This window comes from Aquarana catesbeiana, linkage group LG02 (assembly GCF_042186555.1).
Source record: "Aquarana catesbeiana isolate 2022-GZ linkage group LG02, ASM4218655v1, whole genome shotgun sequence".
NCBI lineage: Eukaryota > Metazoa > Chordata > Amphibia > Anura > Ranidae > Aquarana > Aquarana catesbeiana.
Genome location: NC_133325.1, coordinates 145,156,767 through 145,171,429, shown reverse-complemented (window position 1 = coordinate 145,171,429; position 14,663 = coordinate 145,156,767). Strand labels below are relative to the sequence as shown.

Below are 14,663 nucleotides of genomic sequence, written 5' to 3'. Positions count from 1 at the left end.
CAAATTTGTACAAACAATGCCATTTAAAGCTAAATGTTACCTAGTCTTACAGTTGAGTATCTGGTAGCTATGATTAAGATTAAGCATTGAGAGTAAAACGCGTCAGCCATTTCATCCTGTACCCTGCTACTGTATGAATTTGTTATTTATACAATAAAGGCGTTTGTATCGGAGTGTGGCTGTCCAGATTCTCCATTACTATATGCTGAGCCTGCACCTTCCACCCTGAGTGTGTTACCTACAACACACCTGTCTAGAGCGGTAACCTTTCTTCTTACAGTTGTGTATGTGCCTCTGCTGTACTGAACATGCTTACTCTGATTTTTATTGTAATAGAGAGTCTCACAATGTGCATTAGGAGCTGCAGCAAATCCTATTAGAGCCCATCTCACTGCCTAGCTCAAGAATTCCTAACTCAATCCTTTACAGTATGACTGTCCCCGCCCCTGTCATTGCAAGTAGGCGACGAGGAAGAAAAAAAAAAAAAAAAAAAAAAAAAAAAAAAAAAAAAGGGATGGCAAAACAAGCTGAATCATCTTCAGCTTTATGGAAAAAGTAGTATGAAAAAAAGTATTACAAAAAGCATGGTAGTGTGCACAAGTCCCTAAAACCACATTAGTAGCCTTCACTGCAATGCAATAAAACGCAGACATGCTGCATGTTATCGCAGTGCCCAAGGCGGCTGACCACCATGTCACTGTACTGCTGTGTGGTGTCATGAATGAATCATTTAGTGCATGTCAAAGTTGCAAAAAAAAAAAAAACTGATGAAATGAGCATACCAGATTTTCAGCATCAAACCTTTCATTTCATAAAAGTCATTCTTTGCACCATTATATACTGCACAGAATCCTCCAACAGGAACTCTGCATCTTAAATCACTGAGGCATCTGCAAAAAAATTCTTCTATAAAATGAACTCGTGACACTAACAAAAAGGTTCACTTAAACAAGCAGCTATGCCTAAAAGTGTCCTGTTAAAACCAAGTTTTATTGCAAAAGAGCCACACCTATACATAAAGCCTCCATTTTCTCAATATTTGGGCTCTGCTGCCTGTTTTGCAGCGCTATGCAGAAGTTGTGCTTTACTGCTCCCTCCAATACAAGAGTCTACAAGTTTGACAACTTGCTGAAAACCACCACACTGGGTGGGATGATACCCATCTCTGCAAAACCGGAATCCCTGTCAGCATCGTTCTAAGGCAAGTATTTTATAATGTGCTAATAAGTGATACATACTAGTGAATTGTACTATTTGCCTTGCAAGGGAATTTATTTTATTTTTATTTTTAACTGCTGCTAACTACCACTTTAAAGAGTGTAACGCCACTTTAACTACATGCCTATCGGGCCAATTCTGACACTTCTCTCCTGCATGGAAAAGTCATTTTCTTTTTGCTAGAAAATTATTCAGAACCCCCAAACATATGTTTTCGTAGCAGAGATCCTAGGGAATACAAAGCTATTGTTACAACTTTTTATCTGGCACGGTATTTGTGCAGAAATTTTCTCAAACTTTTTTGGGGAGGAAAATTTTTTTTTTTTTTTTTATACATGAAAAAGTAAATTAAGCCCAATCTTTTTTGCATAATGTGAAAGATGTTACGCCGAGTAAATACCCAACACGTCTCGCTTTAAAGCTGCGCACACTCATGGAGTGGCTCACTTCAGTACTTAAAAATCCCTATAGGCAACGCTTTAAAATTTTTTGTAAAACGAGGTTGCGCCGAGTAAAAAGACACCCAATAAGTCCATACTTAAAATTGTGCATGTCAGTGAAAAAAGTGTCAAACTTCAATAATTATTGGTCAATTCTGGTGTGCACACGAATAAAAACGATGTGTTGCAGGAAGGAAAAAAAAAATTAAAAAAACTTGGATTGCCAACAAAAGTCAGTCAATGTTGATGGGGAAGAGCACCCCCCTGCTGAGCCAGGGCAGAGGGGTGAGAAGGCAGAGGAAAGCCGTCCTGGTCGGGTGTACACAGTGATTACTATAATGGCAGCAAGCAATAATCGCATGTAAAATTCTACAGACTGGTTGCATCCAAGTTGACTGATCAACTTGGCTACATTCAGCCTGCCCATGTTCGAATCCCAGCAAGTCCGTTAAACCGGTGGGGATACAAGCAGTCTATGGCTGGCCTGGAAGATAATTTGTGCAGAGCTGCACCAGATTTTGCACTCCCCAGTTTTAGTAAATCAACCCCACAAGCTGAAGAGGCGTGGTAATGAAAATAAAGACACAATAGGAAAGCCTAAAAATTCCATAATCTGAGGACAAATCCAAAGTATGAACTTTGCTACCATTTTAATTGTTAAAAATATGACAATGCCATCATTCACCTAATATACTATTCTGTGCCAGGAAATTTCTTCTTCACAATTTGGAATTTTTTTTTGTTAAAACCTCAAACACCTTTCCAATTTTAACAGTCAAATGTGTCTACTAAAGACTGGAAGTATGAATTCAAAAGACACACATGCATGAAATACTATATGCAAAGTATAAGTTTCCCTTAGAATATAGCACAACTATACTGATCTTTGAGTGAAGCAGCTGACAGACTGGAAAAATTGCAAAGCTAGCAGTGAGCAGTGTGGCTCATTAAAAAAAACTGAAAACAAGCAAAGATTCCTTACCACTGAATCCGGTGTTGCCACTATGGGACATAGGGAAGTGAGATTGCTGCATTGCCAGTTGGTGTAACTTGGTCAGCTAAGGAAGAAAAAATGCAATTCTAGAGAGATGCAAGGCAACTGAATATTAACTAAAAAGGAAGATGTGAACAGATTGCTTAGAGCTCAGTGTCCAGCTAGAAGACCAAATATATGAGAAATATTAGCGCTGTGATAGAGTACACACTGCATAGAATTGCAGAAAACAGTGCTAATCACTGTTCTAAGAGGGTACAGCTAAAAACACACTTCCTGCAGGTTCATTCTATTTAGAGCAAAAGCAGATAAGACAAGAGGTGCACAGCTTAAAATGTGAATCTGATACTGAAATACCCAGAACTACAGCCCTCAGAGCATTGCAAAGAGGCAAAAGCACACTTACATCAGGCTGAGGAATGGCATACTGTCCTTGAATGGTGTAGGCCTATAAAAAGGAGCAAAAAGTAGTCCAATTAAACCCATGTGACAGCCAGCAAGACCAACGTGTGAAGGCAAGTGCTATCCAGACAAGAAAAACACAGTAAGCAAAGCAGATTTAGGAAGGCCAATTAGCATTAGCTGTTTAGAGTGCAGCAAGACACCATATTTAAAAAGGTGTTTCCTACTCATGAGTCTCAAAGTGAAAGCTTGGCTACAGCAAATAAAATGTAGTGTAGAGTTTCGAGGCCCATGTACGACTGCCAAAGCATTGAGAATTGCACATGATCTGTGATAAGAAAACATTGGCATCTAAAAGTTTCTCGTATTTTCATACTTCATTTTTAATAAGCCTGCAACTATTAGTTTTAGAAGCAGCTTATAAAAAAAAGATTTGAAAATTAAAATAAAAACGTCTAGTATAGAGTAAATTATCAGGACCTACCCCATGGAGATCCACAGCATCTAGGGAGACTCCCCCTGTGTGGGACCTCCGCCCCTCCCACAGGTCAGTCTCACATGCGTGCCCTCCGGCCTGGCGCGACACCTGTTGAACAAAGCGAAAACGGGATTCAGTTATCTCTGATAAAAGTCACAGCCTCAGTCCTCAGACATCATAACCCCAGCCACCACATCCATTGGAAACATTGGAAAGGATGAGTCGGGTCATGGATCCAAAATGAGGCCACAAGTTTAAGCTATTCCTTAACTTCACTCATATCTATCTCCGTGTATGCATATACTTAAAATGCATCTTAAACAGAACAGTAACAAGAATTTCAGACTGTTGATAAAGATATCTATGCCACAAGCAAATATCAGCATTCAAGAACTAGTTAGGACTTTAACACTGATCTCTGAAAAGTAAAAAACAAGTTATTCCACCAACAGTGCACTGTCTGGCATAAAATTTAAGTCACATGACCTTTATTCTAAGTCTAATCATAAGCATCAACCTAATTCTAAATCCTTAATCCTTCAGTTATTACAAGCCTGAAAAATTAGAACATGTAAAGGATTAGCAGCAACTTAAAAAAAGGATTCATAGGTATATTAACAGAACTGAATACCGATTTACCCTGAGGATGGCACAAAAGGCTGTGCGTATCTAACCCTAGTACTGCCTACGTGTAGTCTCCGTATCCTTTACCAATGCTCTGCAGCAGACAATACATGCTAAATAGATGTTCTGTTACAGAATTGTGGCATGAAGTAACCATTTAATGCAGCCATAACTGCACTTGAATAGAGTACCCCCTTTCTTAAACCAATATGGTGAGCTTATTATGTGTCAGTCATTTTGGATCCATGATTACAACTCCTCAGTGAAAGGAAACAAAATTTTAATCAAAGAAGACTTCATAAGGCAGTCGCTTCCATCAGAGACACTTAACACTTTGTTCAAAAAAGGTGACAGATACAACAAGGAATTTTACATACAACAGCCTGTTCAGAACAAATTATTAGCTCTGGGAGGAAAGTAAACCTGATTAAAAGCCAACCCTCAACATTTAACAGATGCAGTAGCTGTGGCACAAACATAAGCCATCAGCTTTATTGACCTTTGAAATTAGGAATCTTTCAGCTGTGCACTAGCATGGAACCTAAATGTGTGACACCTACAAAATTATGGCATGCAAAAACTTAACATTTGGACCATTTTGGTAGCTGAAAATTTAAGATTGACACTTAAATCATTGCCTCACCATTGCCCTGCTTACAGTTTAATAAGTTGCACTACAAAATTGCAATATAAACACTGTAAATGTTTTACTATATGGCCACATGACTGCAAATCCAGTTCCTCTGTATAAGGAGAGTGAACAGCTGAATCAGAGTAGCATCACCACCCACAGGCATCCACAGCAAAAGAAGTGATCAGCTGGGAGAAAAAGGAGTGTAGAAAAAGGGAGCTTTGCTAAAAACAAAAACACACCTACACACCATAAATTATAAAACATATACAGAGCACTAGAGCAATGACGAGGCAACATTTCTAATTTGTTTTAGCATTTAGCATCTATTATAAGGATAGTTTCCCCATTTATGGAAATGTAGTTTTAGGATGCCAAGTAGTGTCATTTGCACAAAAAGCTGTATAAAAACTGAATTACAAGTTGCACAGGTATATAGTCCAAAAATTAAAAGTCCATGCTCTAATAAATGTGCAAAAAAAAAAAAAGTGCATACATCTATGAATGATACAAACACAAAATTACTACATTAGTGCAGCACTCTTCACCTTATCAATAATTACTACACTAAAAAATATACAACCTACATACATAAATCCACAGTACAAGCAAAGTGAAGAAACAGAAAACGCAATACAAATATGCGAGAAGCAAAAACTACCTGCACTGTGCACATAAAGTCCAAAATACATATATATTCTTAGGGCTCACAGAATATCAAGTTCACACTACAAACATTTAAGTGTAGTGAAACCACTTTTCAATTAATGCTTATCAAACTTCACCTGTGCACTCACCTAGATTAAAGGTCAAAACTAGCATGAAACATCCAGTTAGGCACTACTGCAAGCTCAAAAATACAATACTTAAAATCGTGCACTTCTATCATAAAAATAGCAAAACGTGATTAATGCACTTACGTGATCCAATAGTTGGAACCGGAGTCAAGCAGCCTGTGCACATGTCACATTGGTCTGGCTTTCTAGCAGCGGCTCACAGTCAATCTGAGAAGCACAATCTCACTGGTCACACCCATCAGACCGCTGAGGAAGAGCCACTGTTTACAAGGTAGAAGAAAGCCATGGCAGGAGGCATGGACGCAGGCTTATATGCAATACCAGTTGGGACTATTGGATCACGTTACTTGCGATTTAAACATATCAGCACGCACCTTGAAGTTCTTTATTCTATTTTGCACTTGCCACTGCCTGGGTGGACCCAGGAGAAATAGTGTCTAACTGAATAATGGTTCATGCTGGTTTTGATCAAATAAGTGATGTCCATCTAAGTGAGCACACAGCTGCACAGGTGGAGGGGTGTGGACGTTCTTATTCACTACACTTGTTTATATTGCACGAACTGGAAATACTGTGTGAGCACAAGGAATGTATGCATATTGTGCACTGTTATGTGCAGTGCATATACTTATTTTTATGTTGGTGTTGAGTCTTCTATGTTTCTTCAATTTGATTGCACAGCATATTGATATACATTTATCTGTTATCAACACGCACTAATTGCACAGAGTATTGATGTACCTACATGCCCGATAACATAAACAAAGGTTTTTTACTTTTATTGTATTTTTATTTTAGCGTCTATAGTAAGGTGAAGAGCACACTGCACTATTTTTTCAGAACACATTTATGGACATAGGCATTTAAAAATCAAATGTCTTGGATAAGGTTAATTGGGTACATAAAAAGCAGAATAGAAAAATTCCCCCCTACCAGACCACTGTAAAAGATGGCTGCCAAATACAGGTTATGAATATTGGACATACTAGGAGGCCGATTGATATCAGGACTCCTAACTGTAAAATTCAGGTATTAAGCAGCAGGAGGGAACTTTGATTTGTAAATATTGGAACTGGCCAATCTACATCCAAAAAGTGCACAACAGTGCCTTTCACTGGGTGCCTATAGCAAGGATACATTTCCCCTGGGAAAAGCAAACACTCCTCCCCAGGGTCATTACTGCACAATAGGAAATTTTCACCAAAGATATAAAAACCTTTAAAAAAAGATTAAATCGCATACAGTAAAACCTTGGATTGCGAGCATAATTAGTTCCAGAAACATGTTTGTAATCCAAAGCACTTTTATATCAAATTTCCCCATTCCCCAAGAAATAATGGAAACTCAAATGATTAGTTCCACAATTTTTTATTCATAAGTCCTTCAGTTTAAAGTCCATATAAAAAGATTATAGTAATGTGACCAGGTTGTGTAATAAAATGTTCATCCACAAATGGAAGCCTCCACAAGAGGACTAGAAGCAAACTCCAGCAGGAGCTACAGAGTATAAAAGAAGAGGCGCCTCCAAGTGTAGCAATATGGTTACATTTAATGAAGGTACAACATTTAGCAACTCACATGGTTGATAAAAGAGGCACATCTAAATATGCAGGCATCCAGAGTAAAACTGTCCACATAGACCATCCCCCACACCGCCGTCTCTCACCGCTGTCAGTCTACAATCGTGACCGGGAAGACTACCCCACAGTAGAGTGATTGAACAGCTTGTGGAGCACTTCGTGGAAGAGATGAGGTCGATGGCAGTAAAGAGGATGGTCTATGTAGACAGTTTTACCCCGGATGCCTGCATACTTAGGAGGTGCCTGTTTTAATCAACCATACGAGTTGCTAAATGAATCATTAATTGCAGCCATATTGCTACACTTAGCGGCGCCTCTCTTCTCTTATACTAAGTTATGGCATGAGGCTACATGTATATCAAGACATGGCTTGCAAATCAAGTCAAAATTTATTGAAAAATTTTGCTTGTCTTGCAAAACGCTCTCAAACCAAGATTTTACTGTATAACCAAAATGTTGGACAGTGGGAAGAGTTCAGAATTTTTCTCTTATGCACGCGTAATAAAATATTTAGGCTTGAAGATTAACTGCTCCTTCACCCCACTTTTCTGAAAGTAGGGACCCTGGAGAATAAAATGGCAGTTCCAATTTTTTGGATCACACATTGGTGAAATGGTTTATCAAGTACAGTTTAGTGCATACAAAAACAGAATTACCCATTATAAAACACTAGGTTGTGCCGAGTACATAAGATATTTAACATTTCAAGCCTTAAAATTGTACACTCCTGTGAAAAAAGGTGAAAGTTGATACCCAATATTTACCATAGGCAACGCTTTAAAAGCCCTTACAGGTCATCGGTTTGGAATTAATCTTGAATAGTGCTCTTAGAATTATTACCCTCACTCATTCATGCATGCCTGGCAACATGCAACATACAGCAGACATACAACACCCCCCCCCCCCCCCCCCATGGGAGTTTACATATGTGGCCAAGTGGGTGTAAGCTCTTTTGAAAGAGAAGATTTAAGTGCAGCCAATTTTTCCACTGAACTAGATCACAGAGGAGAATAGCTACTATATGATTGCATTTTTATTGTGACAGATTATTTTTATTAAGACAAACATCTGTCTCCCCTGCACTCCACTGAAGCCAACAGAGTGCAGATCAAACCTCATTACTTCTTCCCTGGCCACAGCAGTCAGGGAAAATGACAGCAGAAACCAAAGTGATTAAATACTAATCACTTCTGGGTTTTTACTAGAGGGAAAATCAGCTCCCTCCACCAGGTGACATAAATGCAAGTCTGTGGCCCACATGTGGGCTTGGGCAACAGGGTGTGGTCTGCGGAAGTGATCAGGACCAATCACATCCATTGTGTAACAGTGTTAAAACCATGCTAGTTTATGTTCACTTTTTGTGTCAAGAATACAACAGAAGAAGAAACCTGTCTAAGTGAAGGGGATTTCCCTCTAATCTTCCCTGGAACAGTCCACCCCACTAGATGGATGTGGATGTTTTCCCCCCACCTATTCTGCTGACAGCTCAAATTCTGGATTACCCCTATTTTTTAAAAACAATATTCACCAGTGCATAGGCAATGTAAGAATAAAGCAGCTTTAATAGTAGAAGGGAACCATCTGACCTGCAATGATCTCCTGGTGACCATTTTTGGATTTCCCCCTCACCTTAGTGCAGTGACAATGGTCACTGATACAGATTGTAAATCTACATTGTGGGGACTCAAAAACTTATCAGGGGTTCCAATTCTCCCTTCTGAATAAAAGCTTGGACAGAATGCATCAACTCTATACATCAGAAGAAAGGTTTCTGGTACACCACCCTAGCATGCAATAATGTATTCTCCTTAAAGGGTAAGTTCACCTTCACAGAAAAACCACAGCAGTAGCACTGGCACAGCCAGGCATTTGTATACCTTTACACAAAAGCTGGCTTTGTTTTATACAAGGATCAAGCCAATAAAAAAAAAAAAAAAAAAAAAAAAGAAGTACAGGTGACACCACACTATACGAAGAATCGTTCAAATCCATTTTCGAAAAACGAATATTCAGCCATGAGAGCAAACGATAGTACCATCATGTCATGGCTGACAAATTGTTCAATGGGCATAAATGAATCCTTTTTTGTTAGTTTTTCACATACCTAGTGCAAACATTGTTCAAAAATTTCCAAACTTGTCCTTCGTTTTTCAGTTCAAAAACATCCCAGCCAATTACCGATTTGTGCCCATTAACTGGCTGAAAGCGAACTGTCTAAATGACCGAATTTTGGCCGATTTTTCGAATGGTGTATGGCCAGCATTAGTTAAGAGAACCTGGAACCTAACTAAGCAGTCATATAAAGAACTTCAAAAAATGTAAAATATATGATATATCCATGTTTTTATCACATCCAAACATTGGGTGTCCACACATTTACACCAGAGTAAAGGCATTCATTCTAGGGCCAACATTCACTAACTCTAAACTGATGACCAGTGAAAGGTTTCTGAAGAGTTGCTGACAACTTTGGATACTGTAGTTTTCCCATTTTACAGGCACGTACAACATTAAACTTGACATTTTGTTATCAATTTACTAGATGCAACCTCATTTTATATTCTGGGTACCTATACTGTGCTTGATGGCACTCATTTGTATTTTTTTTTTTAACGGAAAATAGATTTGATAACTAGAACTAAAAAACTGCTATTTTATTCTAAACAGTCTGTTTAGGGTTGGGGGGGTGGTGTTAAAGGTTTTTATTAATGATCTATCTGGATAAGTCTCTTTACTCCTACAATATATAATTTTTTTTTTATTATCACAGATCATGTGTAAATCACTACAGGGGTTGGGGGAACAGAAAACCCATGTTGAGGTCTATAAGACTTACCTGCCCACCTGCAAAAATAACCGGAGAACTGGAGGGTTTTGGCCGATATGGTATGGTTACCCCCTTTGGAGGAGACTAGAAAGCAAGATCGAATATACAGTCAGAAACGTCAATTGGATTGCTTTTTGGACATTAAAATAAAACACATGGTTTGACCAAAACAATTAGGCTTTATAACTAAAGCAAAAACGATATGAAACACCCATTTACTACTGTGTATTAAAGTGGGCCCAAAGTTTTTACCTTAATGCATTAAGGCAAAAAAAAAAATCTGTGTAAAAGAATCCCCCCTTTATAGTTGCCCAAGCCCATTCATGATCAAGCATTCCATGAGAGCCAAGGCTCGCCCAGCTCTGTCCCTCCTCTCTGGGCAGATTGCATCTCAAAGGCATGATATACATTCTATAAATACTCATAATTTAAATCACGTATGCAAGCGAATACCCATTAAAATACTATACTTTATATGTTTACAAGTCTGCATATGGTCTTATTTTTCAGTTTTAACGAGGGGTGCAACAGATAGTCACCGGTCCGTGATCCGAACGGGTCAAGCTGTACGGATTGCCACTCGGCCATAGGAAAAGCCGCGGCTGTGGCCTAGCTCTGTAGCGGTGGCCGCTGTCTCGTCAGGAAGTGACGTTTCATCGCCGCCATCTTGCTACACCCCACACTCCTGCACAGTAATGATAGAGTGAGAAGGAGGCAAGCGGACATCTTGTTACACCCACCGGAGTTTTCATTTCACAGTTATTTTCAACACAAAACAGAGCTTATGCTTAAATTCGGTATTTGTAAATCCAACGGACTGTTTAGATGTTAAAATTTTAAAAGCAGCAGCAAACCCGCTGACTTTACATGGTTGCTAATGTGACAGAACACCCCTGATTTTCACATTTAACATTTAGTTTTAACTATACAGTTTTAAAATAAAACGTAACTAGATTTTAACTGGCAGTCTTGTAAGCACAACATGGTAAATTATGTTGGGTAGCGGAGACTCAAGGCAAAAGATGGAAGATACTTCCGAATGTGCAAGTCATAAAAGACAGCTCAGTGTAACCATCCTACACATTACTGAATTTCAACATTTGTCTTACCTCCAGCATTACCACACAGATCTGTTTGACACAGTCTATGATGGACTGAGGAATACCGGCAATAGTGATTGCACGTTCTGTGGAGTTCGGCAGCATATCCCCTGCAACCTGGACCTGTGCCCCTGTACTCTGGAAAACAAACAGGATTTTTGGGGGCAGAAAGTCAAGTACAATACCAAATTGTCATGAACATTCAGACACCTGCAGCTACACATTTATAAACTAACACTATCCAGCAAACACTGCGATGCTCATCTTGAAAATTACAAATTACATAAAATCTGGGTCCTGTGTAATCTACTACAGTCATCATGTAGCCTTGCACATGGAGTGTAGAAGGTGGTTCCAGAGGAATTTGGAGTATTGACACTTTATACATTGGGCTGTGTATAAAAGACCAGAAAAAGGGGAAACTGCTTCTGCATTACAAAGCAAGCTTAAAAAAAAAAAAAAACACATTTAATTTAAAGTGAAAGTAAACTGTTTTGTTTTTTCAAAGCACTTTTAGCAGCTGAATGAATTACTGAATGTGCTGCTTCTTTATCGTTTAATCCCTGGCCCAGGTTACATTTTAAGCTGGTGCCATGATCGCTGCCCAGGTTTCATGTTTCAGGATAACTGTTGTCTCGCAGCATCCTATGGAGCCACCCTTGAACACAGGACTCCCTACACTAGAAGATAGTCCTGTAGCCTAGGATGGCAAGGAACTCCCGATATTCCCTCTTCCTCCCTTCTCCAAACTAATAGGCTCACACAAGACTGCACTGTCCACTTAACGTTCGAGAATACCAGAAGTTTAGGGGAAAAGGGCTGAAAAGAACAGAAGCCAGTAGCATATTGGTGAAAGTTGTAAACTGCAAGTGCTGGGGTAAGAATTTTTTTTTTTTTTACTGGGGAATATTTTATGGTGTTTAATGTGCTAAGCTAAACAAAGCTAAGGGTTTACTACTTTAAACATCAGGTTGTATTGTGCCTCTTAATTCTATTGACATACTCACCTCCCTGATTTCCTTTATTTTACAACCCCCTTTGCCAATCAGCGATCCACACTGGCTTGCAGGAACCACTAGGCGCAGCGTAACGGGTGGTTTGCTGGAGGCAGTGCTGTTTGTCATTGAGCTGCTGATATCCTATGGAACATGCAAGAGACGTTAAAGCAAAGTCAATGCATATTTACCGTCTGTAGCAAATCATATGCCCATTTATTAGTTCTCAACATTATTGCTCTGCAGTCAAAATTCTAGATCTCTCAAAGTCACTACAATTAGCATGCTCTCAGTGGAGGCTCAAGGTTAATAGTTTTAGATCTCAAGCCATACAATCCCTCCACTGACCAGTAACCCGATCAGACAATATTTCAACACACTAAAAAAACCTAATAAAAATCCACTGTACAAAACATCTGTTAGAACATATAGCATCACACACTGACAGACATCAGTTCGATAACCCTAAAAGCTCTTGTGAGGCGCAAACTTGTGTTAAAATAAATCTATTTGTGATTACAGTAGATATTGCACTGTCACTCAGGTTATCCTTTGGGGGAATCACGATAGCAAGTTAGACATTTTGTGCCTGATCTGAAAGCTGTAATGGTGACACCATAATACCGCAGCAGTTCTGGCACTTGGTGTCACCACGGTTATATACTTTATGGGTTCAAGGATGTTCATTTCAAGTCATTTAATCTTAACCCTTTCATGTCTAAGCCTATTTCTGATATTTGTTACTTACAAGTTAAAATCCATATTGGCTAGAAAATTACTTAAAACTCCCAAACATATATAATTTTTTTTTAGCAGAGACCCTAGGGAATAAAATGGTGATTGTTGCAATATTTTATGTCACACGGTATTTGCGCAGCAGTCTTTCAAAAGCTTTTTTTGGGAAAAGACACTTTCATTAATAAAAAAAAAAACCATTAACAAAACAGTAAAATAGGATTTTTACGTCATACTTATCTGTAAAATCCTTTTCTTTGAGTACATCATGGGATACAGTCAGGCTAATATTACCTGCTGGGTTATCATTAGGTTAATGGACACTGGTAGACCAAAGGTCTTCAGACAAGAAGCGATCCCCTATATAACCCCCTCCCATACAGGAAGTACTTTAGTTTTGTAGCAAGCACTAAATCTTCAAAAAAAGAAGGGAGGGATCTGTGTCCCATGACATACGCAAAGAAAAGGATTTTACAGGTAAGTGCGACATAAAAATCTTTTTCATACATCATGGGACACAGAGTCAGGCTATTATTCATTACCTGTTGGGATGTCCCAGAGCAAAAGCCTTGAAGGGAGGGAGACACCCTGCCGAACAATAGCCATCAGAACTTATATGGCAGACCGCAGTACACTGTACGCTGCTCGAACATCCACTTGATACACTTTTGTGAACGTATGCACTGAAGACCAGTGGCAGCCTTACAAATCTGAGCCACAGATACCAGTTGGCGAAAAACCTAGGAGGTTCCTACACCCCTGGTAGAATGAGCTCTCACCCTAAAGGCAGGAGTTTTGTTTCAGACCATAGGCCTGAATGACCAATTGACGGACCCAATTGGCAATGGAAGCTTTGGAGGCTGCCTGCCCCTTATTGGGTCCTTTTGGTAAAACGAAAAAAAAAAAAAAAAGTCTGATCCTCGGATCTCCGCAGATCTAGACAGATAAACCTTGACTGCTCGGACAACGTCCAAAGAATGTAGTTGTCTCTTCCGCCAAACAAAAGGGCTGCCAACTCAGACACCCTTCTAGCCGAGGTGATAGCCATAAGGAAGGCTAGCTTGCGTGACAGCAAGTCTAATGGAATTTCCTTAATAGGTTCAAATGGTTGTTTCTGTAACACAGATAGCACCAAGTTCAAGTCCCAAGGACACATAGGTGACCTAATTGGGGGGGGGGGGGGAGAGGCAAGCAAGTTGCCCCTTGCATTATAGGTTTGGATCAGTGAATGGGAGGCTAAAGGCCTTTGGAAGAATACTGATGGGGCCGAAACCTGACCTGATTGTACTCAAAGCCTATTTGATTTCCACAGCCGACTGTAGAAAAGAGAATTCTCCCAATCACATATTTCCGAGGATGCCATTTTCTGGCTTCACACCAATATAAGTCTTCCAGACCTTATGATAAATCTTCCTAGTGACAGCTTTTCTAGCATTCACTAGAGTAGACAGCACTGGTCCCGAGATGCCATGGTCCTCCAACACCCTGGCTTCAGTAGCCATGCCATCAAATTTAGAGATGGTAAATAGGGGTGGAATATAGTACCTGGAGACAGTAGATCGGGGCGACGTGGAAGCGTCCATGGCCCATCTATAGTCAGTCTCAATCTCTGGGAACCAGGGCCTTCTGGACCAGGCTGGTGTCACCAGAATGACTGGAACCCCCTCTCTGAATCCTGCGCAACAAATGTGGAAGGAGAGGGAAAGCATAAACCAGGGAGTACTAGCTCCATGGAACTATCAAAGCATCTGCTCCAATTGCCAGAGGATCTCTTGTTCCAGACAAATTGCTGTAGCTTGTTGAACCTGGATGCCAGTAGGTAGACCTCTGGCCATCCCAATT

The 14,663-nt window shown here is 39.7% G+C and overlaps 1 protein-coding gene across 8 annotated transcripts in view; it reads right to left on the bottom strand.

Moving 5' to 3' along the window:
* Positions 1 to 14,663, bottom strand: part of PCBP2 (poly(rC) binding protein 2) — a 52,214-nt gene that overhangs the window by 12,710 nt on the left and 24,841 nt on the right. For 4 of the 8 annotated variants that reach the window (XR_012241508.1, XM_073613591.1, XM_073613590.1 and 1 more), the window contains 6 exons: positions 12,099 to 12,230; positions 11,101 to 11,229; positions 10,001 to 10,075; positions 3,539 to 3,640; positions 3,059 to 3,100; positions 2,641 to 2,716 (listed from right to left, as the gene is read on the bottom strand). Coding sequence is in view for 7 of the 8 variants with exons in the window: in XM_073613591.1 (XP_073469692.1) it covers positions 2,641 to 2,716; positions 3,059 to 3,100; positions 3,539 to 3,640; positions 10,001 to 10,075; positions 11,101 to 11,229; positions 12,099 to 12,230 (556 nt within the window). In the remaining variant the exon portion in view is untranslated. The remainder of the gene's footprint in view (positions 1 to 2,640; positions 2,717 to 3,058; positions 3,101 to 3,538; positions 3,641 to 10,000; positions 10,076 to 11,100; positions 11,230 to 12,098; positions 12,231 to 14,663) is intronic. The other 4 variants (XM_073613593.1, XM_073613597.1, XM_073613592.1 and 1 more) reach the window with 3 other exon arrangements.